Here is a 14,849-nt window from a genome sequence, read left to right as displayed (position 1 = left end):
GGAGTTCTTTTGGTTCATGTCTATTTAATCCAATATGAATATTAATGGGGCTACTACCATTCTAACTTCTAATTCTATTTCCTAAATGCATATCCTTAATTAATATATTTGATGTAAGTTAAGAAACTGCATAATTTCCATGTTCAAAATGGTACAAAGAAGAACACCGTAGTATTTTATTCTTTAAAAATGGTATACATACCACCCTGTACGTTGACCGTGCATCTTGTACGACGTCCCCAAATTTGCTACCAAGTGGTTTTGCATCAAGAACAGGAAGCAATAAGTTCAGGCTTATGTTGAAAATGACTGGCTCTGGGAGTTTGGGCAAGTCCGGAACAGTATCCTGAAATGAGTTAAATTTGCTTTGAAATGGCAATGGTCTGTTGTGTCTTAATGATGTACAGTGGTACCTCGGGTTACATACGCTTCAGGTTACATACGCTTCAGGTTACAGACTCTGCTAATCCAGAAATAGTACCTCGGGTACTTTGTTTCAGGATGAGAACAGAAATCGTGCTCTGGCGGCGCGGCGGCAGCAGCAAGAGGCCGCATTAGCTAAAGTGGTGCTTCAGGTTAAGAACAGTTTCAGGTTAAGAACGGACCTCCGGAATGAATTAAGTTCCTAACCCGAGGTACCACTGTACAGGCATGGAAAAGGGAAGAGGCAAGAGCTTAGCACTGCCACCATCTACCTAATGGTAGAGCCGGTCCTAAATACTGAGCGTCCAAGCTGCATTACGAAATAGCCCTTGAAGAACACAAAAGAAAAGACCGCACTTCTGTTTCAATTAAATATAGAGAGTCCCATCTGTACAGCTCAGCAATTACCTTAGCAATAGCCCTGGCCAGAGCACGGAATGACTGGATGTAAGCAGAAAGGGTGTGTGGTCCAAAAATGGTGGATGCTCCTTCGTATCGTTGAACCTGTGAAGAGACATAGGAAAACACCTGAGTTCTGGGCTGGCATCAAGGGCCTCAGAACTTGCCAAAGTGCCCTGCCCGCCCCTGCTGCTTTTGTGTGGTGGTGGTGGCTTCTTCTGGAGATGTGTCGAAGTTGCCATGTGACCCCTGTAAGCTAGGCAGAGGCAGGGTGGACCGGCCGCTCTGATCTGGCTTCTGTGCACAAGGACAAGGAACAATAACCTCCACTCCCTGTGGGAGTGTAATGAGGTGTAGTGGCATCAACAGAAAAACAGGGAGCAGGCCCTCTGGGGTTTATTGTTGTTTCATGCTCCTGCTAAATTACTAGATGACAGGCACCTTGGAAAAGTGCCTTTATATGCACATGGGGCTTCCAATCTATCCACAATTTTTCTGGAGGTAATTTTGAGTCATTCATTTGCTGGTGTGGGTGTTAATGAGTTTGCAGCTGTAATGAAAGATGGTCAGATATGAAAGAAAAAGAAATTTTGTACAAGGGTGGTGCCAGTTTATTTACCTGGTATTCTTCGTAAGTAGTTATATAGTGGGTATAAATATTACACAGTCCCGAAAGTATAATGTTCATTCCTGGTTTCCCTTGACTCTCAAATTCCTAAGAAACAGGTGCACAAATGAATCAATCGGCATGAAGCAGAAGAACTAATTACTATTCAGAACTAATGACCTTGGGATTGAATCATGCATTAGCTGCATGGGCCTGTAGGGTGCATAGCCAAAGCAGCAGAATTTGAACCTCCGCTCATCAGCTGATAAGTAGGGGGGGTTAAATCCTCCTCAGTTTAGCAAGACTGTGGCAGTGGCATGTGAGCAGGACGGGATGGGACTAGTAGAAAGAAACTATTGCCCAAGCTAGCTTTTTATAATAGTCTATTGATTCAGCCAGAAGCGGCTTACTCATGACCCGGAAGCTGTACGCCGGCTCCCTCGGCCAGTAAAGCGAGATGAGCGCTGCAACCCCAGAATCGGCCATGACTGGACCTGATGGTCAGGGGTCCCTTTACCTTTACCTTATTGATTCAAAGGGGAAATGAATAAATCAAGAGCGGGAGAACTGTCTTATGGGCAATCCCATATAATTTTAAAGCTGTGAACTTACACTTTTAACAGCTTCACGCACCCTTCTACCAGCCATTGTCCTGAGAAACATGAAAACAGATACATCAGTGTCCATACCCTTCCACTGAGCTGTAAGTAAATCAGGTTTCAAGACTATCAAAGCACCTTGAAGCTTTGTTGGTGATTGGTACAGAACCGATTTTTTATGTTGTGAACCACCCTGAGATCTATGGATGTAACACATATATTACTACTACTACTACTACTACTAAGCATCCCCCCATTTGGTGCCCTCTAGATGTTATGGGCTATCCCTTCCATGGTCATGCTGACTGGAGTTGATGGGATTTGTACTTCCAAAATCTGTAGGGGATTTAGGAGAAGGGCAAAAACAATTACTGACATCTCTGACATTGCACAAGGGAATAGAAAAGGACTTGTAGATCTAGATCAGAGCTACTCTTTAAGTAAAGCTGAAACTTAGAGAACAAGCTAGTGACTAGATTAAGTCCCATTGCTTTAAATACGACTGATAGTGCAGCCCTATATTACTGCAGGTAATTGGGCACAGAATTGCAACCTTAATCATGACTTATCTTTTGCTCAGTTGTGTCCACTGTGTATTAAATATAACATAGTTACTATGCTAATGTGTACAAAGTCAAACGGGAATGGATCTTTTCCAGTGCTATTTTTTCTGGGAGTATTCAAGGGTAAACGGCCTCGGTCCAGTATACCTGAAGGAGTGTCTCCACTCCCATCGTTCTACCTGGACACTGAAATCCAACGCCGAGGGCCTTCTGGCGGTTCCCTCGTTCCAAGTTACAGGGAACCAGGCAGAGGGCCTTCTCGGTAGTGGCACCCACCCTGTGGAACACCCTCCCACCAGATGTCAAAGAGAACAACAACTACCAGACTTTTAGAAGACATCTGAAGACAGCCCTGTTTAGGGAAGCTTTTAATGTTTAATAGACTATTGTATTTTAATATTCTGTTGGAATCCGCCCAGAGTGGCTGGGGAAACCCAGCCAGATGGGCGGGGTATAAATAATAAATTATTATTATTACTTAGTACCAGCCCCACCTTTCCCCCACCTTTTCTTTTGCAAATGTTGAAAGTGTGGCACTTAATGGACAACTTCATGGTGAATACTGGCACCTTTTTTATTATTATTAAAAAAAAAAAGCATTGGACCTTCTCCTTTTAAGTTTGCAGTACTTGAATACAGAACTAATATGCCACTCATATTGTCTGTTTGACCTTTCCACTTTCCCAGCTGTTTTTCATTCCATTTCCAAATGCACAGCTGCAGGTCTTTCAGAACTATCTCTTTCCCTTCAACTATTTATCCTGCTTTTGAACGCACTGTGAAGGTCCTTAACACACATTAATGAATGCACTTTACTATCAACGTAGAATATGAATACATACGTAAACTCTCCTGGAAGAGCCACTATTGCCACAGATCCAATGGTTGCTATTTGAACATCAATCGCATGTGGGTGCCATGGGTAAGGTTTTGAAAGCTTAAGAAATTCAGGAAGTAAATGAGAATCTCATGTTAGCTTTTATTCTGAAAGATGCCATTCTGGCTGAATCTAGACACATCAAAGAAGCGTTTCAGTTAAAAGCATTCTAAATTTAAACAGGGAAAATATGTAGAGAAAAATGGGGCTCCACAGCGCTATTTGGTGGCACAATGTTATATCACATATATAATGCATATCAATCGCTTTTTCTTTACCAATCTAGCTGAGTCCTCTGAAACAGCCCATCCTCATCCTCAGCAAAATTGTGGGGACTAGTGACTGATCAGAGAAAAGTGAATGGAGGTATGAGGAGATGCACCTCTATCTATGCTCCACCTATTTTATTTCTAAATAAACTCAAATATTGCACAATGGCAATCAGCCTCTTCCAGGAAAACCAGCCTGGGAAAGTGCCTTTTTGCTCAGAGAAGACTGGTGTGCACAGCATTATGTTGACTATCTAGGTCCACATCAATTAGATTACTCAAGTCTGAGCTGAAATGGATTCACTCCTGGCAGCAAATTCTCATGTTTCATACCTCTCCTGTAGGAAGCAGGATGGGCTTCGGACTGTGGCATTCTTTCGTTTCATTGGATGGCTCAACAAGTAATGCATCACGAAGTGCATCCCACAATGAATTGCCTTCTGTTGTGCCTGTCAACAAATATGTAAGACAGTTTAAGAGGTGTTTATTAGATTTTTGAAGGCAAAAAGCTAGAGCTAAAGAGAGAGGATGTTGTTTTGAACATTATATTCTGCATGAGCCATACTATTTCCATTGCTTTTAAGAGCATTAGAGTGTTTTCTCTTGATTGGTTTTTGCCTGACATTTCCACCTTCCTTTCCACTGGTTCCAACTGAGCATCTCAAGAAGTAGGTAGCTAAGGGTATAAGGCTGGTCACTGTGAGAACAGTCTTGGACTAGATGGGCCAGAGGGTTCTTGTCATGTTCTCATGTGGTTACTCATGGAAGCTCATGCTATTCTGTTATAAAAAGCTGATTAAATGTTAGTCTCATGCTGCTGCTGAACACATTTTTCTTCAGCAGGTAACCTGTTAATATTTTACTTATTTTTGAAATAATATATATGTTGAGAATAAATGCCTAGCTTTAGTTCTAATATAAAAACCTATTATGTGCATTTAAAAAATACACGCACAGTATTTTCAAAAGAAGCCTGATGGATATGTAGTTTCGATTCCATTACCTTGAAAAAAACAAATAGCTTAGGCTCCTCCAAAAACATTATCACTAATTCATATTGCTGTTAAGTATGACTTAAGGTAAAGGTAAAGGGACCCTTGATCATTAGGTCCAGTCGTGGCCGACTCTGGGGTTGTGGCGCTCATCTCGCTTTATTGGCTGAGGGAGGGGGCGTACATGTGGCCAGCAGGACTAAGCTGCTTCTGGCGAACCAGAGCAGCGCACGGAAACGCCGTTTACCTTCCCGCTGGAGCAGTACCTATTTATCTACTTGCACTTTGACATGCTTTCGAACTGCTAGGTTGGTAGGAGCAGGGACCGAGCAACAGGAGCTCACCCCGTCGCGGGGATTTGAACCGCCAACCTTCGGATTGGCAAGTCCTAGGCTCTGTGGTTTAACCCACAGTGCCACCCATGTCCCCAAGCTATAAAAAGCTGCTAATTACAGCTACCCATCATTTAAAGAGTTTGAGATGATTAATCAACCAACTGAACTTTAATATAGAGAAAAATATTTATGTAGAAATGAGAGATCAAAGAAAGATTCCTTACCACATTTTAATGGCCGCTGCCCTACTTTTAATAGTGCTCATGATTTTCACTGCAGAAGGCCTTGCGATTTCATTACTTACCCTTTGAGCTAAGCTGACTAACAAACATTGCCTGCAGCAGTGGGAACTGCTTTCCACAACATGGCTTATCTCACAGTAGTCTACGTAAGGGTACGAGGATGCAAATCATGTGCGAGGATTGGCTGTACACTCTCATGAGCCTATCTTTTAAGAAGGTAACAGCCTTTACATACAATAAACATACGGGGAATGAACTCCCACAAAATCTCTTATTGTTCACAACAGAGGGAGTTAAAGCTAAGGAAGGCCAATTCAACTTTTTGATATTGATTAATCATTTGGGTACGGACACGAGTGGTGCTGTGGTCTAAACCACTGAGCCTCTTGGGCTTGCCGATCAGAAGGTTGCGGTTCGAATCCCCGCGATGGGGTGAACTCCTGTTGCTTGGTCCCAGCTCCTGCCAACCTAGAAGTTTCAAAAGCACGCCAAAAAGTGCAAGTAGATAAATACCGTATTTTTCGTACTATAGGGCGCACTGGCCCATAGGATGCACCTCATTTTTTTGGGGGGGGGAAATGAATTAAAAAAAATTATTTCCCCTCCCCCAGCCGTGGCTGCCGCCCCAAGCCTTGTGGACACTCGCCCGAAGCACGGGGAGTCCTCCGGAGGGCTCCCTGTGCTTCGGGCGGCAGGCTGCCGCCCCAAGCCTCGCGCGCTCGGCGGGACCTCCTGCCAGGCGCGCGAGGCTTGCGGACACTCGCCCGAAGCACAGGGAGCTCTCCGGAGGGCTCCCCGTGCTTCGGGTGGCAGGCTGCTGCCTGCAAGCCTTGTGAGCCCGTGGGAACTCCCGCAGGGCTTGGAAGGCTTGCGGATAGCTTCCTGAAGCCTGGAGAGCGAGAGGGGTTGGTGCGCACCGATGCCTCTCGCTCTCCAGGCTTCAGCGAAAGCCTGCATTCGCCCCATAGGACGCACACACATTTCCTCTTCATTTTTGGAGGGGAAAAAGTGCGTCCTATGGGGCGAAAAATACGGTAGGTACAGCTCTGGTGGAAATGGTGTTTCCATGCGCTGCTCTGGTTTTGCCAGAAACAGCTTAGTCATGCTGGCCACATGACCCGGAAAAATTGCCTGAGGACAAACTCCGGCTCCCTCGGCTTGTAAAGTGAGATGAGCACCGCAACCCCAAAGTCATCTGTGACTGGACTTAACTGTCAGGGGTCTATTACCTTTTTAATCATTTGGGTAAAATCAGACTAAGGGTGTTTAAGGCCTAGCTGGTGTGCACAAGAGAGGGACACCTGAAGTTAGGAGCCATCTTGGGGTAGGCCACCTGAGGGGTGAATTTTAGGCCAGTGGTGAAATCAGATCACATTAGAAGATATCCGACCCTTCCAAATCAACACTAGCTGATTTCAAGGTCCATACTTATCACAAAATGTTATACAATCAATAACAATAAATAGCAAACATATACAGACAACTTACAACTTGCGTGGGTATTAGTTTCCAGGGACTGTGCACAAAGGGAAAAATAGTGCATAGCCTGAACTTACCATGTGCGATCATCCCTCTCTCCGGAACCCAACATGCCAGGCATGCAAAGCTGTAATCGCGCAAATTAAAAGTGTGCAAGTTGCAAGTCAACTGTAAGGTTTATCTCCACTTGCCTTGAGTGAAATTCAGGATGCCTGGTCCATCTACAGTTCCAGCAGCAAAGCTGTACCCCACAGCAGGTTTACATGTTTTTCCCTTGAGAAAAGCATAATGAAAAAGTTAAGATGCGCTTTGTAAATGCCTCTGTATTGTTGTTTATTTGTTGACTTTCTACCTAACAACAGACTTCCAAGGTGGCTGCTGATACTTTACCGAGTGAGTAGCATTGAGCTGCACAGTGAAGTTAGCCATGTCCACCCACTCATGACTTGATCTGATGGGGCCACTTATCTCTTCGGAGGCCTTCATAGACAGTTCCTGAAATACAAATGGCAGTCATGGGAAAACCCACCCCAATCTGCATGCTTATATTTCCAGAGGCTCTGTCCCACCAACTTCCCCTACACATAGGAAGGCTGGAGGTCCTATTGCATAGCCTCCCCCTCCTTGCTTTGCTATTTGCTCCTGAGATGGAGTGAGTCTCAGCCATGTCAACAGTTGGTTCCTGAGGGGGTGAGAAGTGGAGGCAGTGGTACCCTTCCAGAGGCAGTGACAAGGCAAGGTTGGGTGAGCTCTGTGGTGGCAGCAATGGATACACTTTTGGGAACACTGCACCTGCCCCAGACATTTGCTGATTTCACTGAAACCCCAGCACTGTCCCGACAAGTGCAGTGCTATCGTGTACAGAAGGATGCCATCATCTCTGCCCCACTCCCAAGAGTCATCTTTGCACGCCATATTAGCCTTGGGTGAATTGTCATTACTGGCGGTCCTTTTTCTGTTCTATTGTTCTCTCTCATGCAGCCGATTTAATCTTCTCTGCTAGTTAGGAGGGGGTAACACTGGAAGAGAAGAAAGCCAGAACAACGATCAACTACTCTATGGAATGAAACTGCTTCTGCTGAGGACAAGAATGAACTATATCCTTCCTGGGTATCTGAACTGAGTCTTAATAGGTCATGAATATTTGCCTTTTAAAAACAAAACAAGACACCACCACCCCCTACTAGAATGGTAGGAACTGTTTATGGCACAGCTAGTTTTGTGCACAATAGTGATATTTATTCCCACTCTATTGAATAGGAGTCAGGCTGTCATTACCAACAATATTTCAGAGGAAGAAATTCACAGCAAACTATTCAGTCATCACTATTCAGTGGCACTTCCTGGGTTTGAACTAGTTACATACCATCAGCCTTACCTGTCAGATAAGGTGCCTATCAATATGAAGTAAGATAAGAATGTATTGTGACTCTCCCTATGTCCTTGGAATGGACTGCAAAAAGAACCCTGAAGCGAGATGAGCGCCGCACCCCATAGCTGCCTTTGACTGGACCTAACCGTCCAGGGGTCTTTTACCTTTACCTACCTATTTCCAGCTGGAAGAAATGGTCAAAGGCATTTTCAAAGACTTACAGATGAAAACTTAATTGTCAGAAGAATGCTTGTTTTTAAAACACAAAGGCATCCTAGAATTCCAACCCATCAAAGCTTACCTTCGCTTTCAAGTAGATGTTTCTGCCAATTATTTTGGTGCTCTCAAACATATCCTTGCCAGGACCTGAAGCTATGCACTTTGTGGCCTAACATTGGAAAGAACAAATAAAAGGGAAAAGGCACAAACTGTTAGTATATAGTTTTATACTATAGTATACAGAGGCAAAAACTGTTGTAGCAGTTTTATCAAAGAGGGCAGCTCTTATATGTATTTCTATCATAATTCCATGAACCTGCACTGTCAGGAAACTTATTTACATTACTCTGCTATTATGAGACTCCCACATAGCTAGGAAAATATATGAATTGGGCCTTAGGGCTGGCCGAGATGCTTGCTAGATACATAACAGGCACCTGTGCATCTAGTTTTCCTTGTTTAAATTCAGGCATTGAAGGGGAGGGATCCTTATCAGGAAGTGGGGAGGCTTATCTATTTTCTCCCCAATGTGATCAGAACGAACTGTCTCCCCACTTATCTCTTATCCCAATAGTATATCCCTCCCTGTGATCTTTGCTCCTGCAGCTCAGTTCCTATGCTCTACTCTAGGTGCACACAACTGAGACAAACACACCAGTTGCTTCTCTAGTAACTCTCTGCCTCTCCTCACCTTCCTCTTGTTGATAAAACCATTGATTTGGCACAAGTTAAAACCAATTAAAACTCAGTTAAAATCATGTGATCAGCAGAGCTCCAGAGCCAGCTTTCAGACCTGACCTGACGCCATCTTAACCGGAGTCCCTTCCTCTTGTTGATTTTCTCTCAGTTGATTTTTGGACACCCTGAGGCAGGAACGTGGTCTCTGGTGCTCTGTAAAGCTCCGCACATATTTATTTATGCTAAATAAATAAATATTTCCCTTTCACTCATCTTGTAGGGAAGATAGAAAGATGTCCTGAATAGAATTCTAACACTGCCACAGGCCACTCTGGGGCACCAGGGAGGATGCTGTTTTTCCACTACTGTGTAATGGATTTCATTTGTCGTCTTTGCAACCCCCCACCCCCACCCCAAAATGAGATCAAACCCACTATTTGATCTCATATGTCCCTTTCCTTGTTTGCCAGTCTGGCATCTCATTGTGAGTTTTGAGGAAAGGCACATGCAAATAACAGAAGGAGGATTGGCACTGAATGGGAAGGGGGAAATAGCATTTGCATCAGGCACACACCACGCCTTTAAACTGAACTGTGACAAAAACCTCAACAGCAGCTACAGAAGACTGGGTTATTGTGGATCATTGTCCTGGTTTGAGAGATGCTCAGGATGACTTCCCAAGTTCATGAAATTGGTTGCTATAAACATTGGCTGCATTTCACCTAGGTTCTGGCCAAATTCACAGGCTGAGCTCAAGCCATTTGGTTGTGCCATCAGGATTGCTACTGGCCTAATTCATTATGTCAGCTAGAATGGTGCTGGATGAAGCACCATTTGCAAAAGCGCAGTACAAACAATTCTAAACTCTTTCCGTGGGTAAAGATGTAATTAGCCAGCGGCATTTAACTTGGGCAGCAGTAGTGTAATTTTGTATTTAATGAGTATCTGAAACTCCTCTTGAGATAATTTATGTACAAAGTACGCTGAAAAAGAAAGACCGAGACATTTATAGATGGCTGAGTATGTATGAGTTGTGGTTTTGCTAAACCTGCTTATTGAGATTGGTTTTACAGGGTGTGAGGGAAGCACTGGGAACCCTATAATTGAAACTGGAGAGGAGACAAAACCAGTCTAGACATAGATTGATTTTAGCAGTCGGTTTTAAGGAGTATTTTATCCTGTGCTATGTGAGCCACTCAAAGGTTTTTGTTGATTAGGCAATATTTAAACCTTGTTAAATAAATCAAGATAAAATGATACCTACCCCACCTTCTGGGCAGTAATTGTTGAAGTTCTCACACGACTCTCCCGTGTTAATGCAATGTGGACCTTTTGTGTTCGGAGACACATCTCCCAGGTTAGATGATGCAAAACCTGCTACATACGGCCCCTGCAAGGGGAGGAATGGTCTCATTGGTGATGCCATCAAAAATATTGCTGCAAAACGTCTGCCACACATTCATTTTTGTGCCTCACGGAAAATGTTTGTAGATGCAAGAATGTGAAACCAGTTAATGCTCACTAGATAGCATGCATCACCTAGATTCTCCCATCCACCTCAGTTAAGTCATATATGGCATGATATAATGGAAGTAAATGGTCCTTTATCACAGTGGAGCCCAACATTTCTGCTATCTTTGTTGTTTCCCTTCATTTCATGTCCCTCAACTTTGTGTGATGTAATGTTTATACACTGAGCACCTGTATAGGTAGACATTTCCCTTACAAGGTGAGAAACTATGTGGCAGGAGGGGGAGTCGGACTTCTTATGCTGTTGTGTGAAAATGGTGTGACTGTCCTTTTTCTCTGTGCTGAGGAGCTGCTATGGAGCTCCACCTGCCTTTCCCATTAGATCCCCTTTTTAGCAGATTGTGCTCTTTTTTTATGAGACCCTAATCTCCAAGCACTGAGAAGTTACAGGGTTTGCAGTGTGTACTTCAGGTTGGCTTTCCTTCAAAGGAAGGCCACTAGAGACTGTAGTATCTTTGCAATATATAACATAATACAACAACAGCCTGCTGGATCAAGCCAATCGGGGCAGATCTACTGGGAAACTAATGAAGCTTAAGCTTCAAGGCCTCTAATCCTTGAGGGACTCCAGAAGCGACTTTAGTCCACACTGCTTAAAAATTGTGGGTCTAGTAGACCCAATTTGAGTCACACGACTCCAGTTGGTTACTTTTTTGTTGTATATATTTCAACAATCCCAAAGTTTGAGAGTCGGTAATACATAAGTTGTAGAGGTGTGGTGATCTGTTGCGGAACAACCCCACTGAAGAAGATAACAATGGTTACCCAGACCTTGTTGCTGGTTGCCAATTATTGCCAATTATACAATTATTGAAAGCCACTGTAAAACACTGAGGTAAAAATTAAGGGCATCATCCAATTAAGTGCTGGTACATCATATTGGTTTCAGCTAGAGAGTGAATAATTTCCTGCCTTCCATATAGAGAAGCGGTATCTAAAACTGGCTGGATTGTGACTAATATTTTACAAGAATTTGGGCATAATTTCTGAACTAGAATTCTGTGCTGCATTGAGCAGGTGGAATTAGGGGAGATTACAGCTGGAAAAAGGTGATATCCACTACTGTTTTTTAAAAGTTCTTTTTTAACTTCTCCATGCTAAGATTAAAAATTATACTAAAAATAAATTATACACTATAGAACTAAAAAAAAAATACTAAAAAACCCAAAAGTAGTATGAACACCGACAATTGGGAAACACTGGTCTGTGAGAACTCCAGTTGGAGAACAGCCTTTATCAAAGGTGTCATGGACTTTAACATGATCGAACTCAGGACGAAAGGGAGAAACGTGCTAAGAGGAAGTCACGTTTGGCAAACCCTCACCATGATCAGCTCCCACCCGGAAACCTATGTCCCCACTGTGGAAGGACGTGTGGATCCAGAATTGGCCTCCACAGTCACTTACGGACTCACTGTTAAGATCGTGATCATGGGAGACAATCTTACTCAGCTATAAGTGATCGCCAAAGAAGAAAGAAGATATCACTGGCTGATAAACCAGTGATGCTGACTGATCACAGTAGCCTGAACATTGGAAAGTCTTGATAAGGTATTGCATTGGTAAAATCCTAATTTATGTCGGGAGCACAGTAAACGGTTCCTACCTTTCCTTGAAAATATCCTACGTTTTTCTCTTCTTCAAGGAGATGAGCTGCATAACCAACGTTGTCACTACATGTAAGACGGTTGGTGTTGTTCATACTGACAGGGTGAATTGGAAACCACCTAAGAAAAATTAATAAGAATTTTAAAAATTTGAAAAATATTCGGGGGGGGGGGGCGCTAGGGGTGCCTTGGAAGATGGCCGACAATACCATCTCTCCAGCTCACACGAGGTAATTAAGGGGCTGAGATGGGAGTAAATAAGCCTCCCAAATTCTTCCCGGTGGAAGGGAAGATGCAGCCTCGGCCGTGGTTGCCCATAAATCATCCCCGAGTGCAAAAGAAGGAGGGGATGAGGGCACTGGATGGAAAGCCCTCGAGTGAGTTCGGATCTCCCGGACGCTGTCTCGGAGACTGACTCTAGCTGCATTTCTTAAGATGAAAAATTGGAAATAAGAATTATTGCACATGCTTTGAGCGAAGAAAAGGGCATGTTAGCTGCTAATTAAGCCTGCCACTGAGAAGTTAAGAGTGATGGAATGGACTGGAAAGTAGATAACATTAAAGAATAACATCTATGCCAGTATGTTGAAATGGAACGGAAAGGAGGGGGACTTTTTCTTTTTTTATTATGATATTACCTAACAACCCCCCCCCCCCGAAGAACCGTCATACGACCTATAGCAAGTGAGATTGGAAAATAAACTGTGTGAAAATAAAAATATCAACTAAAGCCTTTGTTTTTTGAAATATCTGGAAAGAAAATAAAAGGCTCTCTTGTGACACAGTTTTTAATCGGGATCCGCCATTATGAGAGAGACTATGTTGCGAGATTAATAGTCAAAGGGGGAGGCGAGCCATTACTCTGTTATCATGTTTGTATTCTAAGTTCGACTTGGCAAATCTTCTCTGGAAAGACTAATTTATGGTGCAACCTGTCTGGGAAAATTAATGAGCAAAGGTCTAGATTGTATTTCATCGGAACTGAGAAAAATGGTGTTTGCCACCCGAGGAGGACTTTTGGATCAGCGTGTGAAGATTTATTGCAAACAAAAGGCTTACCAGCTTTTAAAAAAAGGGAGAGCCTTACAAAGTTCACACAGAAGTATAATATTGCTTACTTTAACTTGCCTGTGGAAATAACTCAGATGCTATTAAGAAGAAAAAGGATAACAACAAGAAGATTGAAAGATCGGACGGGTGAATACTAAAAGCAGCAGAAATATGAGATGATTGGACCCTTACTGAACCCCCAACAAAAAAATTATTATTTGGCAAAATATTTGGACTTTATGATATGTATTGGTATAATTTGGAATAATTAATGTGATATGATTGGTTTGTTAAATGGAACTTAATAAAAATTAGTTTTAAAAAAATTTAAAAATATTCACTAATGCAGCCTTTTTAGATAATTCATGTAAATCACATAAAAAGAATATATATATATATATATATATATATAATTATATTATTATATTATTATATTATATATATATATAAAATATATATATTACACGAAGCAGGAAGCATTCAAAAGTCACCTCATTCTGCCACATGTATAGACCAAGGGCTACTTCACATTTTTATTAATTCATAGAATCTTAGAGTTGGAAGTGACCCCAAGGGTCACCTAGTCCAACCCCCTGCAATGCAGGAATCTCAGCTAAAGCATCCCTGACAGTTGGCCACCCAACTTCTGTTTAAAAACTTCTAAGGAAGGAGAGTCCACCATCTCTCGTGGGAGTCTGTTCCACTGCTGAACCGCTCTTGCTCTCAGAATATTTCCCCGAATGTTTAGTTCAAGAGACTCAAAATCTGTATTTCCTTTTTAACCCAGTCTCTCTTGACATCCCTTTTCCATCTAAGCCTACAGCTTGATTTTTCTCTTTATCTATTTGCAATGGTTGCCCTTGTGCTCGCAGAACCTATTTGATCAAGTGGGTGCTTCTATCAAAAGATGATTATTGCCAATTCCCCATGTCCCCTGCAGTGCCCACCCACGCCCAGCACCTTCCTGTTCTTGTGCTGCTCTGGAGCTCTGTTTCCTAGGAAATACTAAGGGGCTGTTGTTGGCATCCATCTCGAGAGACAATGGAGTGCGCCTCCAGAGGTGAAGTCAAACCACTGGAGAATCACAGCGCCTGCTGTGGCTGCAGAGACCGGCAACTCATAACTGATTGCCTCCTCTCTTTATTAATAGAGACATCCACTGGATCAAAAGCCCTCCTGTGAGTGTGAGGGTCACCAGCTGGATTCCACTCAATATCACAGGTCTCTTTAAACTCCCCTCTCTGCTAACTTTCTTTAAATTTCCATTGTGTGGTCTCTCTTTTCTCTCTGTCCCACCACACCCACCTGACAGATCATCCTAATCTTTTAAAAAATTAAAGTGACTGAAAAAAAATCATTCTGATATAGTATTTACCTCCCCTTGATTTTTTTAAATGGAACATTCATAATTCTTACATAAACAGTCCAATGTCTTCGCCGCTGTCAGCAACCATCTTCAGCACCACCATTTCTTGGTCTGTATTTGATGAATACCTGGATAACGTAAGGAAAAGAGATACAGTCATACCTCATGTTACGTCCGCTTCATGTTACGTTCTTTCAGGATACGTCCTGCAGCGACCCGGAAAGGGTTACTTCCTGGTTTCGC

At 42.9% G+C, this 14,849-nt stretch overlaps 1 protein-coding gene across 3 annotated transcripts in view; it reads right to left on the bottom strand.

The window, feature by feature from the left end:
- The window catches only part of ASAH2 (N-acylsphingosine amidohydrolase 2), a 37,009-nt gene that overhangs the window by 3,834 nt on the left and 18,326 nt on the right, over positions 1–14,849 (bottom strand). For all 3 annotated transcript variants that reach the window (XM_081861797.1, XM_081861796.1, XM_081861798.1), the window contains exons 9-20: positions 14,657–14,734; positions 12,190–12,310; positions 10,319–10,444; positions 8,459–8,545; positions 7,176–7,280; positions 6,977–7,058; positions 4,071–4,186; positions 3,434–3,528; positions 2,042–2,081; positions 1,442–1,537; positions 832–927; positions 203–346 (exon numbers count right to left, since the gene is read on the bottom strand). In XM_081861797.1, coding sequence (XP_081717923.1) covers positions 203–346; positions 832–927; positions 1,442–1,537; positions 2,042–2,081; positions 3,434–3,528; positions 4,071–4,186; positions 6,977–7,058; positions 7,176–7,280; positions 8,459–8,545; positions 10,319–10,444; positions 12,190–12,310; positions 14,657–14,734 — 1,186 coding nt within the window. The remainder of the gene's footprint in view (positions 1–202; positions 347–831; positions 928–1,441; positions 1,538–2,041; positions 2,082–3,433; positions 3,529–4,070; positions 4,187–6,976; positions 7,059–7,175; positions 7,281–8,458; positions 8,546–10,318; positions 10,445–12,189; positions 12,311–14,656; positions 14,735–14,849) is intronic.

This window comes from Podarcis erhardii, assembly GCF_964252035.2.
Source record: "Podarcis erhardii genome assembly, chromosome: 5".
In the NCBI taxonomy this organism is placed as follows: domain Eukaryota; kingdom Metazoa; phylum Chordata; class Lepidosauria; order Squamata; family Lacertidae; genus Podarcis; species Podarcis erhardii.
The sequence above is the reverse complement of the archived record's forward strand: the minus strand, read 5'-3'. Positions and strand labels throughout refer to the sequence as shown.